Genomic DNA, 21,356 nt, shown 5'->3' with positions numbered 1-21,356 from the left:
TTACCACTTAATACTGTCAAAAATACTGTAACTTTTTACTCAACTACATGTATTAAACTGCTGTAGTTAATATTTTGTTTGCAGATGAAGTTGTATGTACAACATCTATATGAGCTTAGAAATTAAAATGCATTGCTACAGATTAAACTACCCAACAGCATAAAGGGTCAAATTAGCTCTACCTCAATTAACTGCGACATAAAGTGCTGCTTACACATGAATTCATCAATAGTAATACCCCAAAAATGACATTTCTGCATAAAAATGTGTATATTTTTCTGCAGGTGTTCTTGTACATGTTATAACATCATTGTAACATGAATGCAAGACTTGTAGTTGTAATGGAATATTTTACATTGTTGAATCGCTACTTTTAAATAAAGTATCCACCACTGTCTAGAGGTTGTGTGACATTTAAAACATTTTGGATTAACCATACTTCCACTACAAGCAGAGTCAGTCCTCAGTGTCTCAATCCGAGTGTGACCCTCACAGTACTGAGCAGTGGGAATTGATGAACAATTTGGGTCTCTTTAAACCCACCAGGATTCGCGTGAACCTGGACCTAAGTGAAGCTGCTGTCTGTGTCTCGCTATCTAGGCAGAGCTCTAATGTTTTCCCCGCTGAGTGTAAGGAGGATGAGATCCTCAGTCATACCACCCTACTCTTCCTATTAAGATCAAAATCTCCTCTCAGGCCCTCGGGTGTCAACAAAGGGAGATGCAGTAAATGATATGCAAATTGAAAAGAAAAAAAAAAAGCTCTACAAATCAACTCGCCAGCCCTGTACTTCCGACACTTCACATCTTTAAAGAAAATTCCTGTATTTAGGGTGAAATTCAAAGTGAGGTCTCTGCCTCTGTGAGGCTATATGTGGTGATTCCAGCACTCAGACAGCACAAAGCCCCTCTGACTACAGGCGGCTCGCTGTGGGAGAACTCGTAGGGAGAGTTCGGGGTTTCAGAAGGATTTGTCTCTGGATCCGTTTTAGACAATAGACATAATGCTCAGAAATAGGTAGATTTTACCAAGACAGGTTAACACCACTGAATTTGAAAAGAAGCACGTTGCCTCCAAGATGAGGTGCTCCTTAGAGTAAATGTGGAGCAATGCTGAAACGATAATAGATGGTGAACTGAAATAATTGATGATTCTTTTAATTCTAAGTTATTGTCGTCATTTATTGAGATAAAACAACATCAAAAAACAATTCATCTTTAGAACTCTCAATCTACTTCAGACTTGGCAGGTTTATTGACGGGGACTTAAGGACATGTAGTGTCGAAGTCGGCGCAATTTGGAAAACGCACCACATTCTGAAATCTTCACTTCCAACGAGCAACTGAAAGCTGCACTTACGAACAGGCACATGCTTCTACAACGCTGCAAGAAGCAATTCCGGAAGCAATATTTTGTTTTCCTAGGATAGCGAAGGCATGACTCGAGCCTCTGATTGGCTTACCCTGATATTCTTCTTCATGCCTAAACCTAACCAACCCAATCAACGAAGTCAACGACTCTTAGCCAATCAGAGGCAGAGTACGGCAGGTCATGACTTCGCCATCCTAGGGAAACATTTTACATAACGGCAGCCGGCCCGTTCCAAACAGCCACGCCCCGAACGGGCACTTTACTAGTATTATAGATTTTTGACTGATGGTCATACACGGTCAAAAGAAACAATTTGAAGACATTTCTTTTGTCTCAGGTATTTGTCATTATTTTCAACATTTAATAGAAAAGAATCAATCAATAAATCAGCAGATACATGGATAATAGGAGTCAGCTAATTGTTTCTTGCAGCCCTGGCATAGAGCTTAAACATTTGACATTAAAACTGCAAGTGGAAGCGCAGCATTTAAGTGTTTCATTGTGACTTTGCAAAATGCTTTTCATTACAAACCTCCCCTCCCCAGTGCACCACATGATGATGTATTCTTTGTGTTACGTGTATTGTCATTCCTTCATTTATTGATGCAACATCTGTACCATTTCACAGCAGTTTGTAAGCTGAATGATCATTTCTTATTAAGGGCATGAAATTCAGGCATAATGGCTATAACAATATCGTGGCTTAAACAGAAAATAGCACAATGCTGTTTTAATAATTCACTTAATGAGTAAGTCGTTCCTGTAAACACTTTCCGACCATTTTGAATTAACAGCTGAGGGCATCGCCTGTACAGGTCGCTTATTCTGCCCTGCTGCTACTTGCTCCACATACCACAGAACATCTAACACTACGGATGTTCTTTGGAGTGTCTGTCTACATGTCTGGTGTGTCTGTCTTACCGGTTGACATGGTTGTAAGCCTCAGCTCTGACTGACGAGAGGCCCACTAGAAAGGGTGGGAGGGGGGGCGGTCGGTCGCGTACTCTTCCTCAGGGATTGACTCCACAGTTGACAGTAATTTGTAGTACTCATCTTCTCCATCCAGCAGTTTGATTTGACTGTGGTAGGAAAGAAGACGAGAAAGTGTGATACGAAACTGTATTTGCAGATAAAGCATTGAGGCGCATGCGTCATCTTAAGTATACTGAGCTGAACCAGGATGTAATTTATTTAGTACAAATACAAGTCAGACCTTCAACAATTAAAATTAGCATGCTGACAAAGCCTTAATATGTAACCCCCCCTCTAATGACGCGGAGCAACTGCTCATAAAAAGCCTGTTATTTTTGGCTCTCCATTTACATTATAAGAAAACAACTCCATTTCTGGATTCTCCTATTCCACAAAGGGCCTGCTCTGTTTAGAGTTGCTGTAAGTAGGAAAGCAGTTATTTACCCAAGTTTTCTCGGCTTCCTCTTGCTCCCCTGGTAATCCAGAGTTCTCTGAGGAAAGGGCCAAGAGCACACAGTCAAAAGATGAGCAGAGAGTCATTAATTTTTAATTCAAAGTGATTTTGTGTTGAATGCGAGCAGATGCTGATAATATCAGAAGTCACAGCATAATTTTTTCTGATCAAAGGGCTCAAGTGAGTCTGATGAAGCATGCATCTTGCTCAGCTTTGATAAACCACATCAATTATTCACCGTGAAGGCAGACATCCTGACATGAAAGCAACAGATAAAGAGCATAAGCACATGTTCAAGACAAGAGGCAGAGAAGCGTGGGGGTGGGGCTCCAGGGTCTGGCACAGGTAGGTTTAATTGTATTATCATGTGGAACCAAAGTCAGACAAAGGCCTTTATCGGCACTTTGAACTCACATTTAGCTGGTTGTAGTACAGGCTGTCTTCAGGGCTGTTGAGCAGCTTGGGCTGCTGGCCCCGCCGGCGAGGAGTTCTCTGCTGCAGCTTCATCACTGGACCTGCAACAGAGGAAAAATGAGGGCAGTGATCCAACCAAGCAAAACAACAACAAGCACCGACATGATACCGATGGTGATGACAGCAGCAGTAAACAGTTTCTGCCCTCCACTTTTTAAATCTGAACCCGCGTGTGACAAAGTAGCATAAACATATTTTTAATTTACGTTGGTTTAGGTTTAAAATTATGTAATTTCATCGATGGGCTGACTCAATAAGAGCTTAACATTACATAAATCCACAACATCTAATTATATGTATCCTCACAGGTGCACAGCAGACTAGAGTTCAATTAGCTAAATAGCTACAATGGAGGAGGCAGAGGGGAGACTGGGGTGTGTGGTATTCAAGAATGTTCTCTTTCCTGTGACTTAAACCCACAAAAAGAGAGAAACGTCATTCTTGAACGTGTTTACACTGAGCTCAGATCAGATATTAGCATTCCGTCACACTAAAAACCAGGAGGCGACCTACAGGTCTGAAAAGTGAAGCCAATGTGGAAGTGCCTTAAACTTGCATTTGTTCTAATGGCCAATGGGCGACTCCTTTGGTTGCAAAAAAAAGTCTGACTGTAGAGAAGTCTGTGAGAAAACTCTTCAATACGGAATGATGTTCATTTCGAAAATCATGGTCCCATTTAGAGTAAAATAGTCCATAATGCAGGGTATGCTTCAGAGCGTGACTACCTTGTGATTGACAGGTCGTTACCACGACTACTAATGTAGTGCTAGTTATAATATAAACACGACAGCCCCTGAAAAATGAACACTGTGACTACAGAGTGATTGACTGAAAAAGTGCGGCAACGTTAAAAAGTGCTGATAATCTTATTTATTTACAGTATTTCCGTCAAGATGTACCAGTTATAATAATATTGCGTAGATGTGTAAAATGCATTGCGTATTTTTGTCAGAGAGAATGAAGTGTTTTAATCACACTTAATAATAGGTGGGACAATTTAAGAGAAGCGAACAATCCATTATTAGTCCCCCAGTGGGGAAATGTATTCTCTGCATTTAACCCATCCCTAGTATACAGGAAGCAGTTAGGGGTTCAGTGTCTTGTTTAGGAACACTTTGCCACAGGATGCGTCATAGCCAAGGATCGAACCATGAACCTTGCGGTTACGGGGCGACCCTCTCTACCCCATGAGCCACGGTCATCTCAACACATTCAGATTAAGTAGAGGAATTATTTTCAGTGCATCGAACATCTGTCTCAGTGAGGAGTTAAACACTGATTTGTCCTGTAATTGAAGAAGGACTTAGTTAGTGTTGTATCAGCCGGGAGGCTTTAATGAGGAAGGTTGTAGGGAGTCGTTTAGAGTGTCTGTTTAGTCTTTTATAAGGCGCAGTTTTTCTGCTGAAGACAGTTTTCTACATGACCAAAGAAGTTATAGAAGTAGAAGTTATTTTGTAACTAATGAGAGAAATAGAACCAGTGAAAACACAGCACGGTCTGGTAAAACACAGACATGTAAAATAACCCAATGTGCTGGTATGTGGCTTTTGTTGTTTTTGGACAGAGCCAGGCTAGCTATTTCCTCCTGTTTCACGTTTTTATGCTAAGCTTACCAATATGTCGAACTACTCCGACTGAGTTCACCTGAATCAAAATGATGTTATTTCACATGGGCCTTGTGGTGTATAGCATCAAAGATAGTTTTGGTTTTAATTTGTGAGGTCAAAGGAGGTCTAAGGAGTTTGCTGCTGCACGTGATTTGGATGAAAGTTAAAGTGCAGAGTCAATCATTAGCAGGTCAAATAATCCTACACTGACTCAGCAGATCTACAAGAATCTAGATGTATGTTCACCTTCCTACTTCCTCCTGAAACCAATGACACAATTGTGAGCTAAGGCTTATCTGTGGACAGTCAGAGAAAGAAGTCATTTATGATTCCCATTCAGTAAATGGCGTCTTCTTTACTCTCTGCTGCTTCCATTCCAGCAGATGACCAAATCTTTGGCAGCGTAGCGTTGTTTTCCCTGATTGTTCAAAACAGTGTAGTGAATAATTAATTATTCATTGCACCACAGAAAGGATATTGACATACTAACGATAACGAGCTACGTGATAACCTGATTATTCAAACATAACACAATTATGAGGGCTTATTACATTCTCCTACTACAGCACTCCCAGGGTTCTCAACATTTATAGGATACAAAAGTGTGTTTTAAAGCCGAGACACCTTTACAAGGAAGCATCTATATTTAATGTCAGATAACGTTTCATCTTCTTTGCCTACGTTTCGGGTGAGACAGGACATTTCTTCATCATCTCTTGCTACCTCGGCTTCTCTACCTTGACTAAAGCTGCATTTGCTTTTTCCATCTTAACACTACTTTGTACTCACTTTGAACAGACCTCATCACATCTCAATCCTATACATCAAAGAGCAAGCTCCCCCTCCACCCCCCATTTTTCCTCAGCTTTCTTGATGTTATTCAAACCGGTGCAGGTTTACTAAAGTCACACTTTGTAAATGCCCAGAAAGTTCCTGTCAGTTGTGAGATATTAGCTAACTTTCACCGTGAATCTTATCTCTTCGTGCCTCAGAGGCGCTAACCGTCCACCGTGTGAATCCTTGTCACCCCTGAGTATTAGAGGATATTTGGATAAATCTCATGTACTGAAGAAAATAGCTGTGAAAAAAACCCAGCTGTGTGTATTTCTTCCAAACAAGAAGTTTCATTTAGCTGGATCCAAAGCACTTAAGTTCAAATATTACATTGAGGTAAATTGTACAATGTTGCTACTTAGCTTTGTGAGACCTAAAAGAGCTACTGTATCCACATGACATGTTGGGATGAAACATAAATAAACTAACACACATAACATGTTTGCACCTTACATTTAATGTAAGCAATGTCTGCATGTAGGACATTGTTCTGCTAATGATGCAGTAATGGATTTGATAAGCAAATGTTTTATTCCCCTGAAATTGCATCAAAGCACTCAATCACAAATAATGAACCTTAATGTCCTTGAACGAAGTTTCAAAATTCAATCGGATTGTAAAATAGTCTGCATATTCCGTGTTGTCAACACAACAAAGATCTGATTCGTTTATCTTAAAAAATAGCAATTCCACAAAATAAAAAAGGGATGTACAGACTCTGCATTCAGTGTAAGCAAGCCAGTATCTAAGTCCCTGTTTGCTGAAGACCCTCCGCTGTAGCTAAAAGACAAAGTCTGGATTCAGTTCTTCATATATCAAAATTGCAATCTTCAATCCACAAATGCCATAATCTAAATCCGAAATAGCATCCAAACTAACTGTGTATAAGATTTCACCAGCTTTAATGACGACTGTCGCCAGTAAAATTACAAAGCTAACGTTAATATTAACATTAATTATGTGAGCTGGCCAAAAATATTTATTTTCCGCAAATCTAGGATTTCAGTAGGGACTTGCGCAGGCGCGCATTTATCGCTCATGTTGCTGAACATCCACAGGAAAACCATACGAAAAATAACTAAATAACTTTCGTAAGATATCATGCAATTATATGAGGATACGTTGTCCCTGCAAGATGAATCATACTGACTTTTCCTCTAGCGCCACCATGAGATTGATAGTTGTGGTTTTGGATGGTCTCAACAACTATTAGATGGATTGTCATGAAATATTCATGGTCCCCTTAGGACAAATAATATTATCTTTGATGATCCCTTGATATTTCATTGAGCGTCAATCATCAGGTAAAACATTTCATTTGGTCAATTTGGTGCTTTGGTTTATGACCCAACACTTGCAAAGCTAATAACATTTCCATCAGCTGTGCTTTGTTTTTAGTGCTTAATTAGTAATGTTAGCATGCTAACGAGATAAACTAAGAAGGTGAACATTGTGCGAAGTTTAGCAATGACATGCTCATTGTCAGTGTGAGCACGCTTAGCATTTAGCTCCACACCATTCATTAGCATTAATTTATTTCTATTATTGTAAACACAAGACTAATTTGTGATTGAGGTTAGTTCAACCATATTTTGTTTAATAATACAAATACTGTATTATTAAAAAAATGGTTGTAATTTTGTTATTTTTAAATAAATGAATTTGAAATTACTACTGTAATATTGGTTGAGAAAATCCCAATAAGATGTTTTCCTAAAATGGCTCAGCTGCTGGACCTGCCCTTGCAGATCTGGAGCATGAAACACGACACACGGGGGTTGAGCATCACCCATTTATCCATTCTGACCTGCAGCGATTAGAGTGCGTAGCAGATCAGAGGATGGGTCACAACTCCCATCTCTGTGCCTCTGTTTGGGAAATCACTGCCATTTGATCCAGGCCAGCCCCAGAGGAATGCTGCTCCTGCAGATATATTACAGGCAAGAAGGCTGCCAAACTAGCCTCCAGCAGCGGAGCGTGGCTTGGACATGGGCAGGCAGAGCTGGGAAGGGGTCAGTCAGTGAGTCACACCAGGGGTTTGCTAAATGATCGTGGGTAATGTCTGCTGTTTGGGGTGGGGAGGAATAATGGTCGGCTGGGAATACAGAGGCAGTTCATACAATATTGATTCCTTCATATCAAAAGAAAGCCGAGCAGAGTTTGCTCTTCTCGATGAGAAACTTACATATTGTACATGTTTGCGTTTTGAGATAAAGGGGCTGGAATTCTTTTTGAGATAGGTATTTCTTTCATATTCAAAGAGCAGCAGATGACTCCTTTTACATCTCTAAATACCACTTTGAAATCCCTTGAAAATCAGAATGCTCCTCAGAAACAACATAAAAGAGCTGCTAAAAGGGATTTTTAGTGGAATAAATTAGAGATGTATCGATTTACTTCCCAAATCACGTGCTGCAATCACCTGACTTCTCCCAGACCACGGAGAACCACTTGGGCTTTGTTTATTCAGATGGAGGGAGCAGAGGCACCAAAAGGCATGGATTATAAGGAAAAATCATCAGCAGGGGCCTTTGATGTCTAAATGAGGCATGTGCAACCCAGACCCAGACCCCCCTTCTCCCACACACACACACACACACACACACACACACACACACACACACACACACACACACACACACTAACACAGACATAATTCCTCAGTTGCATACAAAGACTCCAAACAGATATCTGAAGTTAAAAAGGATTTCTAGAACTTTTCAGGACTCCTGAGATTTATTGCCGCTCTCGTCATTTTGGACATCTAGCAACTCATGTGCTTTAAATTATAAGACAAACTGGTCAAGCACTACAGATAATGTTGGAAAGGAGTAGTTCCTGCATCTGTTTTCACTAATGGAACAGAGGATGTTGTTACTTATAACCAATTTTTCACACTGAAATCAATCATTTCCCCTGACAGCAGATTTGGAACTTTGACTCCGAAAGAAATTTTTGCGTGAAGGAAAAATCTCTGAACTTTGTGGAGGTCAATCATTTGTCACAGACATAATACATGTTCTTTATAACCATGAACTAGCAGGAAGAGTAAAAAGTAAGTAGCAAGGAGGGAGACATGAATGACAAGAAAACCAGGCCAAAAATAGATTAAATATGCAAACCAGTGGCATTAAGTTTATTCTCTCCTGACCCTTGCGATCCCTTGTAATTTTATTTTGATAAAAATGTACGACATAAAACTGTATTTTGTCTAAAAAAATACTTATAAGGTTTTGTGTTTGGAAAAAGTTTGTTTTAAACTACATCAAATGAGTCAATCCTTGTGCGAAATTACAGAGAACTTGGAGTATCATTTTCCACCTCAATTTTACGTCTGAGGAGATTATTCTGTTGGAATTGTGATGATGAGTAGTTTGGAAGTACATCCTGTTAACTACTCCCACTGACATTAAGAGGATTACGTAGGTAGCGTCAGACAGAGGCAACTCCTTCCGTTAAGTTGAGTCTTTCCTATCCCTTCCAAATCTCTGCTGCCGCTATGTCGAGCCTGTAATTTTCCTAAAACTGAAGGCATCCGGTTGAGACGCTGTGATATGTGGAGACAGAGAGATCAATCAAAAGACCGAGAGACAGCGAGAGGGTGGGAGCGTATTTGTCTCGAGAACATGGAGAGGGTGGATCATTTGTCTAGCAGATGCATGTTGATATGGGGAGGCTGATGCTCCTTTGAAAGTGGTGGTGGTGGTGGTGGTGGTGATTTGTGGAGCAGCACCTGGTGGCTGCAAACCTTGTGGGAGGAAATGTGGGAAGACGTTTAAGGGCTGAGGGAGGGAGCGAGAAAAGAGGAAAGTGAGATGTATTGGTGAGTGTGGGTTTGACCTCAGTGTGGGTAAAACAGCGTCCACATTTCCAATGAGCTCTCCCAACTGCAGCTATAAAGCCCAGAGAGAGCTCAGGGCTACAAACAAAATCAATTCTTATTGACTGTACCATGTTATGCACTGAGGGGAGATAACTATAGCCAATAAGTCAACATGAACTTCAACTATTCCCCGCACCCTTTTCATTTTTCTCTTTTCTCATCCCTTCAAACGACCAGGTTAACTATCTTCCAAGGCTCAGAGGTAATTGGTCTCTGTGTTGTGGCTCCACTTTATCACTGCCTCTCTCTTGACATGTATGTTTACCACAACTATAATCTTCAAAAAGCCTGTTAACATAAGTAGCTCAGCTTTCATAAACCATAAAGTCAGCTCTGACTGATCCTCAGCACCATCCTGTTTACCACGCTGACGAGCATAAGCAGCACTCTGATCATATCTGCTGTTTGCTAGCAAAGGCTTTCTTTTTGCACACGCCTCTGTGACTCATTTCCAAACATGTTGTATTAATATTCAGGTTCAGGAGACAGGTGACAGGAGGTGACATCGTCTTGAGTGTGCAGCTTACATGACTTCACTGTGTATGTTTAACTTTTTCTCTGACAAAACATGGGAAATCAAAGGTTGGTGCTGCAGACATCGGAGTGCGCCTGGGGTACAAAGTTCTTTAATGCTCTCTTTCCACCATAAAATGCAACACTGCGGGGATTTTGCTTAAGAGTGAGAATAGTCGCCTTGCCTGATGTCAGCTAGAGAAACAAACACATATCCAAATCATCTCACTCCCTAATCTGCTTTGTTTCACACATGAAAGAACTGGGCTGAGCGCAACACTAGGCTTTGTCAAATCCCTTAGAAAAGACCCAACGTCCGTCAAACACATTGAGAGGTTCCAGGTCATGCCCCATTGTTTTGGCATTAATGGGAGCAGAGTGTGTACGGCTGTGCGTGTGTCTGGAGGGGTGGGGTAATTCGATTTCCATGGTTAATTTTCTGTTTTTCTCCACTGGTGTCCTGAAACACTCCAGGTCGGGCTCCAGCCCGAGAGAAACGATGCGATCACCAGAGGCGACAGCAGGAGGAGACACAGGAAGGAGCCTGGTCTCCAAACATCTGGCAGGGCAAGGCTTCCACGACTCGCTCAACCTCGGGAGGAAAAAAAGCCTCTCAGATCTGCAGGGATCAAAGTGTGCCCTGGGTGCCTGAGCCACCGTGGCCTCCCTCAACATATTCAAATGGGGTTTCCTGAAAGAAGTCGGAGCCACAAGCAACATAAACGAGGCAGGAAAAGGGGCTACTATGAATACCTGAAAATCTCTGTGCTCTCCATATAAAATAAACTCATGGCGGAAGAGGAAGAGGATTTTCTTTTTGTAAGGGCATTTAAATAGAATATAACTCAACTGTCAGATATGAAATGTTATTCATGTGCCCAAGGCTAATTTACTCAGTACAGAGACCCTTCAATTAACCTAATAACAAAAAGAGTCTGTGAGTGTTTGACTTACTGCAAGAAATGATGCCAATGAAACTCAAACGTTTTTGGTTGCAGGTGGTTCCCAACCTGGAGGTCAGGATCCCCCAGTGGGTCCCCAAGATAACTCACTGCAACAACCATCCACTTACCAATTTAAGTCATTAAATTCTTCTAATTCTAACAAGTGAAACTATTTTATGGTGCATGTAAATTCAGTAGTAAATTAAAGTACTTAATTTTTCTTCATTCAAAAGCAGCAACCTGAATTATTCTGTCTTCAATATAAAGAAAAAAAACTGTAAAAACAAGTTGATTTCTCTTAGAAAAGGTTTAAATGATCTTTGATTCTACACTGAAATTACTTCAGGTTGGATAGCTTACTAGTTATAAATCAAAGGAAAAATTACATTTAAAATTCCTGTGTGTCTAAAAATTCTTCAAATTAAACAATCTGAGCGGCTCAAAAGCCATTCCCACACTGAAACCACAGCCCATAAAGAGAGGTTGCAAGTACACATTGCTTCATCTTAAAACGTTGGAGATCAGTGTGCTACATTTCATGGTTCAAAAGCTCCACCTTAAATATTATAAAGCAAAGAAGTCATCTAAACACTGCACATTTGAGCTGCTTTTCAGATGAGAGGGATCTAAGCGCAAAGGAATGTGACTTTTACACATCAAATGAATCCTCCTCCTCTTAGGTAGCAGGGTGTCAAACTACAAAGACATCATAAAAACAAGAAAGTAATTTGTCTGTTAGTTCAAAACTCTGTTTTAGAAAATGACTGGAAGCTCCGGTGACACAGGACAAAACATACTTTTGAGCAAAGTGCCCTCACACTGGCATTTACTGTAACATTTCCCTCCATAATTACTCTGACATTATAAATTCATCAAACACTGCCTCCCTTCAGCAGCAGTGATGCCTGGGAGCGGGGGTCACCTGTATGCAGTATTACCGAATTAGCCGCTATCTAACCCAGACCTGCTGTGGCGTGCTGACACTAATCCCGGGCCTGCTGGAGAGCCCTGTCTGTGTTACATTATCATGTCTAATCCCCGTAATCTCTCAGCCGCGCTGCTAAACGCTATTTCACCTCCGTCTCTTACTTCATACCCCTCTAATAACATTAATGAAGGGCCGGGCTCCTATTACTCAGGCTGCCCCAGTGGTGGGCTGGGTGACGGCCGTAATCGGAGGCCCCCTGCGCAGCCACCCACTCAGCCTTCCAGGCAGCGGGAATTAATGTAATTCATCGCCCGGGGCAAAAAGCAGACCAAACATATGTTCAACAAATCAGGGTTTGTGTATTTTCTTGTCACCGTTACTGTGCAGGTCTATTAGAGTCATTGATGAGATCCTTAGTGAAGGGCTCGCTGTGTGGGAGAATGAAAGCTTTGAAGTGTTCTTGCCACTTCGAAAGCACCCCCCCACTTGCCATGAGGCATTTATGATGAGCTGACCTGCGTTATTAAAATACCGGAGAAATGATCACCCATAATGCTTCTCTCTTTTTGCTGTCAACAAAGAATGGCAGCAGAGGATTGGCTGGGATGAAAGGTTGAAAGGGGCCCCGTATTAAAAATGGCACTTTATCCATTAAGGCGGGATTTCTGCTGTCTCTTTGTGTAATTACCTGCACCCGCCCGCTCTGTGCTCGGGCTTACCTTGTTTACTCTGCATGTCTCGCAGTCTAGCTGTCTCCCTGCAAGGCTTCGTTACACTGTCTTCGGCTCTGCCTTTGTCTCTCTTGATGTCTTTCACTTGTCTGTCTCGGCTGTCGAGGCCAACCTTGAGAGGAGGAGGCGTAAACACACCCAGAAGAGCAATGTCAATGAAAGCAGCAGATAAATAGACACAACTTAAAGCTCCGTAATATGTCTTTTTTTTTTTTTTTCAATTTAGGCATGTAGACACTGCATTCATTTATTTACAATTTGGCACTCATATAACTCAAACCCATTAATGTGCTTTGCAATGTTAATCAAATGCTAATGCAATTGCATATCCCCCTTTACTAGCCCTGCCTCCTAGCAAACAGCACCACACTGACTTAATTGTGAGGGTAAAAAACAGCTCATACAGGCTTCCTCTCATATTTAATTTTATCTTTGAATAAAAGAGCTATAGGAAAGTATTAATCTGCTTAACATTTCTAAGTACATCCTCCAAAGGATTTTGCTTTTTTAATCTTACATATGCTCAGCAGAGTTACTGGCAAAAACTGTACATTTTCCTCATTTCATCCTTTCAACATCAAATGGTGAGCAGCAAAAATTGGATCAGACTTCAAAGACTGTGATGTGCTCCAAGTCACGGAGTGGCTCTTCTATTTCACATATTGAATCCGAGCAGGATATCAAAGTGCTACCAAAGAACCTCAGGTCTTTACTAAAAAAGGGGTCTAACATCTGTAGAAAGAGGAGCGCAAAGACAAATCACCTCAGGGAAGAGCGAGCATTTATTCTCAGCCGTGAATTTCCAGCCTTTTGATTCTCTCGTTCCCGTACCACCCTGTCTTCTCCGCTGAGATGAAGGTTGGAGCAAGAGAACTCTTTTGTCTCAAGGACTCAAAAAATTCCCAAAGAATAATCTGGGTTAAAGCTGCTTTGTAGAGGAGCAGCATTTTACAGACACAGCTAAAGCCAGACATAAGAAAATGCTCATTGATATTCTGTTACTTACATTTCCTCTATGTATGCCATCCGTATGTTCCTTGTTGCACTTAGACCTGTGAAAGTAAGAAGCATTTTTAACTGACATGAACATAGACTGTCGTAGAAAAACACATCTTAGTATCTGTTTTCTACATACATGGAGGAAGAGCTGCGGATGAATTGTATTCGTCTCCTTGTTTAATAGCAAAAACAACTCTGGTTTATGATTATGCAATTTGCAGAGAGCGAAACAGAGACATGTTTCTGTGTGTGATCACTCACTGTTGCATTATTTAAAAAAACAAACACCAAATAAGACAACATCTGCAAACACAATGCTGCATGCCAGCCGCATTCATGCTTCAAGTGTAGAAAAACAAAATCTCATCCAGTTTGGACTTGGTGATGCAACTGGAGGCTCTGTTATTTGGATGCAAACGCAGAATTCATGCGTGGCAGAGAGTATATCAAACGGGAAAAGAACAGCATGTAGGTGAGAACATAGATCTTACAGGAGAAAAATGGGCCAGATCATGTCAAAATAAATCTATATGGAGAGATTCCAACACTGATTAAACAGAATTGTTAAGTGGAGGTTTGAAGTTTTTCTCACCAAGGAATATGATTGTAAACACGGAGAGAAAAATCCCAGATGAGGCTCGGCTTGGTTTGAGTATACAACAAGCATAACATTTTCAGATGTGTAAATCTAGTATTTTGAGTTTGAGTCTGGAGAGAGTTGCATAGCGTTGACCAAAAGTCACCCAAGATTTGAACGAGGTTTGTTACACGCACCACTTGGTTTAAGATGAGTGCTGATAGGCAATGAAATCCATATTTGTCATTATTGTAATTTTCTTGCTTTGTTTTTTGGAGCTCCTGCACATAAAGAAAAATCTCATAATTTTCCTCGTAGATACATTTTTAGCACGTGATCTCAAACCTAACATTAAGGAATTTGTAATAACTGATTTGTGTGAGTTGTGGAGCAGAGAAAAGCTAAGCACAGAGCTAAAAGCCGCTATCAACAGCACGTGTGCTGCTGTTCAGTCGGTTGCGGCCCTCCTGCTTAGCACATATTTTCTTAATGACTGGCCTGCCCATATGCTGAATAAACACAAAGTCAGTACATCTGGAGACCAGTGCAGCGCCCAACCCCATTTGTGGTCAGACAAGTGTGCTATCTTGGTGGAAAGATATTTATTACGTTTATAAAACTGAAAGAGGTGGTGCTTAAGGGAGGAGTTTTCTCTTCTGCTTGAAACAACAGTACACTACAGTGCATGAGGAGCCCGTCGAGCAGACATAAGAGTATGAGTGACAGGTATGTGAGAGCCCTTTCTCAATAAGGCGTCTCTAATGGCCGTCATATTTGAATAAAAGACACAACAAAACATCTAACCACAGGAAGTATATTTTTCAAAGAGAACAGACCCTGAAGGTCAAGAAGCTCACCCCGTATGCTCCTCCTTGGTGGTCTTTCCTCCAGCCTCAGGGGGACTTTGGTGCCCTTGGGGTCCGTGGTAGCGACGCACCCGATGGCCCCTGTAAACTGCACAGCATATGATATTTCAGACATGCTCCTACATGGTCAGAAAAACATTTTCCTCCATCTGTCATTCAGCTAAACAACATGCATATAGTCCACTGAGGCAGTTATCAAATGTATTTGTTGCAATTAACACAATTCCCCACAAATTATCAAAAGACTACTGAGAAATGTTTTCATCATCCATATAAGGAGTGTAGTGTAGCAATGGGAAAAATATTGTGTGATTATTGAGACACACTGGGTTCAGATGGTTGGTAAACGGAGCCTGCTGACTTACTCCGTCGACGGGCTTTGTGTTTTTCTTGTAAAATTATATGCGCAGGAAAATAAAGCTCAAGTACATTGTTGAGCCATGGTTCTATTTTGCATGGTCTAATCTGATCGATGGTGAGCACGTCCCCCAGGCCCCGCTGAGATCTGAGAAGCCACCAGCCTCATACATTTGAAAGGCATCTGTTTATTTTCAGAATGCAAATGCAGCCCACCTCAAAGGCTATAAGCTGCAGAGAACATACAATGTGAATGTGCTGGAGTGCTCCGCCGGGGGGCTGAGGCCCCACTTATGTCAGGTTCAGGTCCCCCCCCCCCTTCCTGAACCCCAGCGGCCACACACAAACACACTTCTCTAAGGAGAAAGACAGCAGCGACGAAGAGGCTTTTCTAACACCAAAACCTTGTTTACCCATTCTGCATCGTTATATACAAGCGCTTTAATGGAAGACATTTACACAAGGTGTGCAGGCGACTGAGATGCTCCATGTGCCAGATGAGGGCAGCCCTTAGGAGAGCCGGGGGAAACAATGCCAAATCTCCTCCCCCTTGCCCTCCTCTCTCCTGCCCCTTTTGGCACCCTTCTTGTCCTTCAGCGAGAGGCTCCAAGGAGGGGGGTTGGGTGGGGGGGGACCCGGGAAGGTTAATGTGCCCACTTTGATCTTCGTCAAGGCACACTGAGTAAGAATTAATTTACATTTCAGATGAAAAGGTTGACAGTATAAAAAGGCATCTTGTTTCTGGTATGCGAGAGCTGTGTAATAGGCCAGGAATTTGAGAGAGGAAGTCGTGAGGAAACAGAAGGGATAAGCCCCTCTCTTGCCTTTACTGGGAAAGAGATGAAAGGAAAAAGGATCTCAGTATGCACTGTTCTTCTGAAACATGGGGACCAAATGCTGCACAAACTTTCAAAAGCTTTTCTGTATGCATTATTAATTAATTATTACTGTTTCGCAGGCCACTCATCAAGATCAAAAAGGTGTTTCACAAAGAAGTAAGGTTTTCAGGCCTTTATCCCTTTTCCTTTTGAAAATGCATTAAAAAAAAATAGGCGTGTATTTCCACTGGACACATGAGGAATTCCAGAGGTCTGCACTTGAATATATGAAGAACTTCAGAAGAAAAATATAAACATTTCTTTACCTGACTGAATGCGGATTGCAGCCTGTTGCCGCTCCTTTTTTATCTGCTTGAGGTTCTGCCGAGCAACATGGCCCCTCCAGGCTAGGGGAAGAGAAAGAGGCAGTGTTTGTGTGTTGTGTGTGTGTGTGTGTGTGTGTGTGTGTGTGTGTGTGTGTGTGCGCACGGGATTGCTGACCTGCTTCTGTGAAACAAAATAGACTGCACATACTACACAAGATCCCACTTCAAAACACTGCTAAACCAGGTGGCAGAGGGATGGATCCCTTTGAACTCTCTGAGGTCTTATTGTCTGCTCTGAAGCATTGCTCTTAACCTTTGTAGGTCAAGCTGTGGTTATCAAACTCATCTTTTTTTTATGGAGACTCACCGGCACATAATAGACCAGAGGTCATTAAGAAACCAGCGGTAAGATTCACATTAAATTTGCACCTGTTTCATCATAACACAATAAAAGAATACATCAGGATTTTCACACACATTTGCATTTTTTTTACTTAAGTTTGAACAATTCTTTTCATCTGTTTACTGATTAATTAATACCAGTGTACCTGACTGGATGATGATGGCCCCGCGGTTTCTCTTCTGCTTCTCTTTTCGGTAACGTCTGGCGCCCAGCCAGCCTTTAGTGTATGCTTGCATCACCACCACCCGAGCTATCACCTCCCTCAGCAGCAGGTTCAGCTGCTCCACATGGTAGTACCTCAGAAAAACCTGAGCAGACGTGTAGGTTAGAAACATCCCTGCATCTCAGTCTAGATCTCTGTACTGACATTTCTATACATGTTTTTTGTTACATGTTCTGATTATAGGTAAAAATGTATAATACGAACACAGATTTCTTTATTGTTTAAATTTTTGGTGTAATAATCACATTACCTTTGTCTTCCCGAGCACCCAGGCTTCCAGTTTGGCCCGCTCTAGTACTGCAACAACGTTCTCTTTGTTGGTCTTAGGCATCTGGTGAGCCCGAAACGCCAGGTAGTAATATCTGCGAGAGCAGGCAGAGGGGAAAACAATTAAATATTTGATCTAATGTATTTATAGCACTTCAAGAGCAGAGTCCAGTTGGAGCCAATATGATGTAAAGAAGATTTTGAGGTCAGAAAATGAAAGCACAGCAAAAAAAAAAAATCACCAAAGATAATAATACTATTCGAGGGTTAATTGGGTTGTTCTCAATCAAAGAAATTCTTGGTCTAACACTAATGCAATTTTATCAACGAATTGATTAAATAAAGTTTCTCCACAAAGAACCACAAAGAATCACAGAAAATCACAGAAAATCTTGTGTTTTACCAGAGATGTGTTCATAAGTTTCTGATAAATAATAATGAATAATAAACCTTCAGCAGGGAGCAGCCTTAGTGGTAATGTTGTTGTTTTTTGTCATTGTCAATTTTTTCAGACACCTTTTTAGTGGAAATTGATCCGTAAAACACAAAGACGCTGTGTTGAGAAAAATGGACCACATTGTGAAAAAGAAGAGCTAGACATCAGTATCAATACTGTTTGTTGTCAATAAAATACCCTTTTTTCTCATCTAACTGTAAGCAAGAAAGTAATTTTAACTTCTACTTTTGTATACCTTAAGATAACTCCAAAAGTTAATCTACAGATATTTTGGTCACACAGTCGATCACATATCTGACTCCAAACATGGAGCTCCTCTCAATAAATGCCAACATTTTAAAGTAATTTAATCCAACATTGTTCAAGAAGAGAGACTAGAAATCTTTTTTTCACACAGCTACTATAAGCATCATCGTAGCAGGAAAACTGTCTGCTCAGTCAGAGCAGAAAAATGAGTCTGACTGAAACACGAGTCTTCAACAGAGGCCCTTTGTTGGAGCTTTTTTGAATGGATCATCGTATCTCATTTCGGTGGCCACAGAAGATGCCCATCAGCCCGGGCCTATCAGTGTTCATCAGCTCAACTGCATGTTTATCGCTCGTATTGTCCGGATCCATCCGCTGATCCTCTTGTTGTAGTTTACAAAATACCAGTATGGGACAAAGTGACGCTAACTGTTTGCTCAGGGACATTGAGGCTCCAAAACGACTGGTTCATCTCGTGTTCTGGCGTTGGTCAAAAAGAAGAAGAACAACAAGAAGAAAAACTTCTTTGAACTCCCCCTCCCCGGCTCAGTCTACAGCCTTTCATTCTAATTCCTGTTGATACCTGTTATTTCTTTGATGGTAAATACAAAGCACTGCTTGGCAACATCAGACGAGCCTTTGATATGAGAGCACAAATTTAAATCAGTTTTCAGTAAAGGTGCAGTTTAGCAGTTCAGGTCTGTCTGTATGATTTCAGCCTGGCTCAGGTAGGATCATATGGATTCAATAGCAAGGTTAAAATGTAGTCTGAAGTGGTAATACAGCCTCTCATTCACACACACTTAGTGCACAGGTGTTGAAGGTTAGGTTTTTGATGATTTTCCAATAGTCAAACACTATTTAATAATGGGACCAAAACTAGGACATGCAAGAAAAAAAACATGCGGTCATTCAAAGTTTTAGGTCACCAAAATGAAGCATAATTTTGAAAGCTTCCCTAAAGCAGTGAGACTAACCAGCCATCTCACACTTGTTTTCCCTACAGGCCACAAGCCCAAGTTAATTAAATTTATATCATCAAGTCTTCACATTAGGAATATTTTTCAAAGGAAAATTGATCAAACATAAGTTCCCTTGCATTTTGTAACAGTGTATTCTTTCCTTAACAGGGCTGAGGTTTAAGTATTCACTTTTTTAAATGTGGGGTTGGACATTTGAACAGGAGTGCGTATCTCTTTTTAACAGTTATTTCATCCTGTCCCACATTTTTAAAAACAAAAACAACACCCTTACGTAAAGTCCCCCTAATGATGAAATCCTGTTTTAATTGTGTTCTAATGTAATACCAATGGGACACTAGACACAGACTACAGCTGAGCTTTTCCAGTACACCGAGTTTAAGAACAAACTCTTTATGAATATTAAAAGGAGATCCATTAAAATGCATCACCCCTTATAAACACAGTTCCTCCCTGTTTGAATTTCATCCATATTTCCCAGACTGGAGTATCCACCCAGTTAAAAGAGCTGTAGGATTTTGTCTTGCACTATCACTAATGACTGCCAATTAGTCAGCCTCTTGCTCTGCTTAACTTGTACCCCTACCTAATTAACGAACCCGTGTTTCTGTGTGATGCGGAGCACGGCTCACTTGTTCTGCACTATCTCTGGGGTTGTGTCGGCGCTCCACGTGTGCATGCTGCAGAGTGTAGGTGCTGCCTGTCTTGACGCCGCTCGTACCTGTTGACAAACTCCTCAAACAGGATGCGGTGGGAGTAGCCTTGTCGACGGATGTTCACCGTCTCCAGGATCCCGGTGTAGCGCAGCTGCACCATCACCCGCTCCTTGCAGAAGCGCAGCGCCTGCCTGTCATCGTTGGGTTTGATGCAGCGCACAAAGTGTGGCTGACCCACCACCATCTTAGACAGCAAGTCCATCAGGGAGTACTGCAGACATACAATGAGAAAGGCTAAACAAGGCAGGAAAAAAAGAACAGTTATCTTAAGAATTACTATTATTCAGTTCAATTCTAAAGATTTGCTCTTCAACTTCAATAATCAACATTTTTCAGATATAGATGTGTTTGATAACAGAATACAAGCTGAATCGTCATTTGCAGTAATAATCAGTCCCCAACAGGATCTGTCAGACATTTTCTGTCGATATTAATAAATAAATATTAGGTTAAAGTAAGTCTAATTTAAATGAACCGCTAACAAGATAGGTTACAACTTGGAAATGTTTTACAAAGTTTGTTGCAGGCTCTGCCAAACTTCAAAAAGTCACAACCTGTTTGTGAATTATTTCTTAAGTTCAGGTTTTGAACCCAGAGTGGTACATATACATGATAAGATATCACCAGGTTCAAATTTAAAACTCATCAAACAGAAATAGAGACAAATGATTTAACCACCCTCAATGGATTTGGGCTAGTATATTCTAACAATGTAATTTTGTCGTCATTAAAAGAGTTCTGTGCTCTTTTCTATTGATGTCATGATAACGAAGAAATTTAGTAGTTGATACCAATACCAGTGAAATTCCACAATTCTCTGTACCAAAATCAATATCACGGTAAAAAATAAATAGCTTCAAATAGCTTTAAGCTAGTGTTAGGAAGTTAAACAAGTCATAACTGTCTCTCTAATATATATTTTTAAATTGCTGTGAACACATCTCCTTCAAACAAATGTATTTATTCAGGTTTCTTGGCCAAAAACACATACAGTACATTATAATTTACTATTGCCTCTCACTGAACCTTTACTCAACAGAGTAAAACGTATCAGAATGAAACTCAAGGCAACCTCAGTTCTTGTGACATCACTACTCTTTTTTCCTTTATTTCAAAAGTTCTAAAGTTATTTCAGAAAAATTGTGAAACTGAATGTTTGTGTCAGCAAAGTTATGATTTTAAAGTTGAACAAAAGAGTTCATAACGTTAACAAACTGTTGGTGGTTGTTAATAAGCAGCATAAAAGAGAAAACACCTACACGGAAATAGGAGGCTACAGTCTGTCTCCTCATGTTGGTGGTTTCTTCTGGGTGACGCATCATCTCCATGGTGTCCACCTGAACACAAACATCCACAATGAGCACACCGCATCTATACACAGGCCAGACTCAGGCCAACAGCGTCACTGCA

At 40.9% G+C, this 21,356-nt stretch overlaps 1 protein-coding gene across 4 annotated transcripts in view; it reads right to left on the bottom strand.

The window, feature by feature from the left end:
• The window catches only part of myo3b (myosin IIIB), a 61,657-nt gene that overhangs the window by 3,992 nt on the left and 36,309 nt on the right, over positions 1 to 21,356 (bottom strand). For 3 of the 4 annotated variants that reach the window (XM_068735076.1, XM_068735084.1, XM_068735093.1), the window contains 11 exons: positions 21,206 to 21,283; positions 19,952 to 20,157; positions 17,531 to 17,642; positions 17,203 to 17,365; positions 16,655 to 16,735; positions 15,145 to 15,241; positions 13,718 to 13,763; positions 12,700 to 12,823; positions 3,212 to 3,312; positions 2,788 to 2,834; positions 2,293 to 2,450 (listed from right to left, as the gene is read on the bottom strand). In XM_068735076.1, the coding sequence (XP_068591177.1) occupies positions 2,339 to 2,450; positions 2,788 to 2,834; positions 3,212 to 3,312; positions 12,700 to 12,823; positions 13,718 to 13,763; positions 15,145 to 15,241; positions 16,655 to 16,735; positions 17,203 to 17,365; positions 17,531 to 17,642; positions 19,952 to 20,157; positions 21,206 to 21,283 (1,167 nt within the window). In that variant the 3' untranslated portion in view covers positions 2,293 to 2,338. Of the gene's footprint in view, positions 1 to 2,292; positions 2,451 to 2,787; positions 2,835 to 3,211; positions 3,313 to 12,699; positions 12,824 to 13,717; positions 13,764 to 15,144; positions 15,242 to 16,654; positions 16,736 to 17,202; positions 17,366 to 17,530; positions 17,643 to 19,951; positions 20,181 to 21,205; positions 21,284 to 21,356 lie in introns of those variants that run through there. The other variant, XM_068735104.1, reaches the window with a different exon arrangement.

The sequence above is a fragment of the Cebidichthys violaceus genome, unplaced genomic scaffold (assembly GCF_023349555.1).
Source record: "Cebidichthys violaceus isolate CVI_PGR_0920_01 unplaced genomic scaffold, fCebVio1.0.p SCAF_11, whole genome shotgun sequence".
In the NCBI taxonomy this organism is placed as follows: Eukaryota; Metazoa; Chordata; class Actinopteri; order Perciformes; family Stichaeidae; genus Cebidichthys; species Cebidichthys violaceus.
Note: the sequence above shows the minus strand (reverse complement) of the source record. Positions and strands in the feature narration are given on the sequence as shown.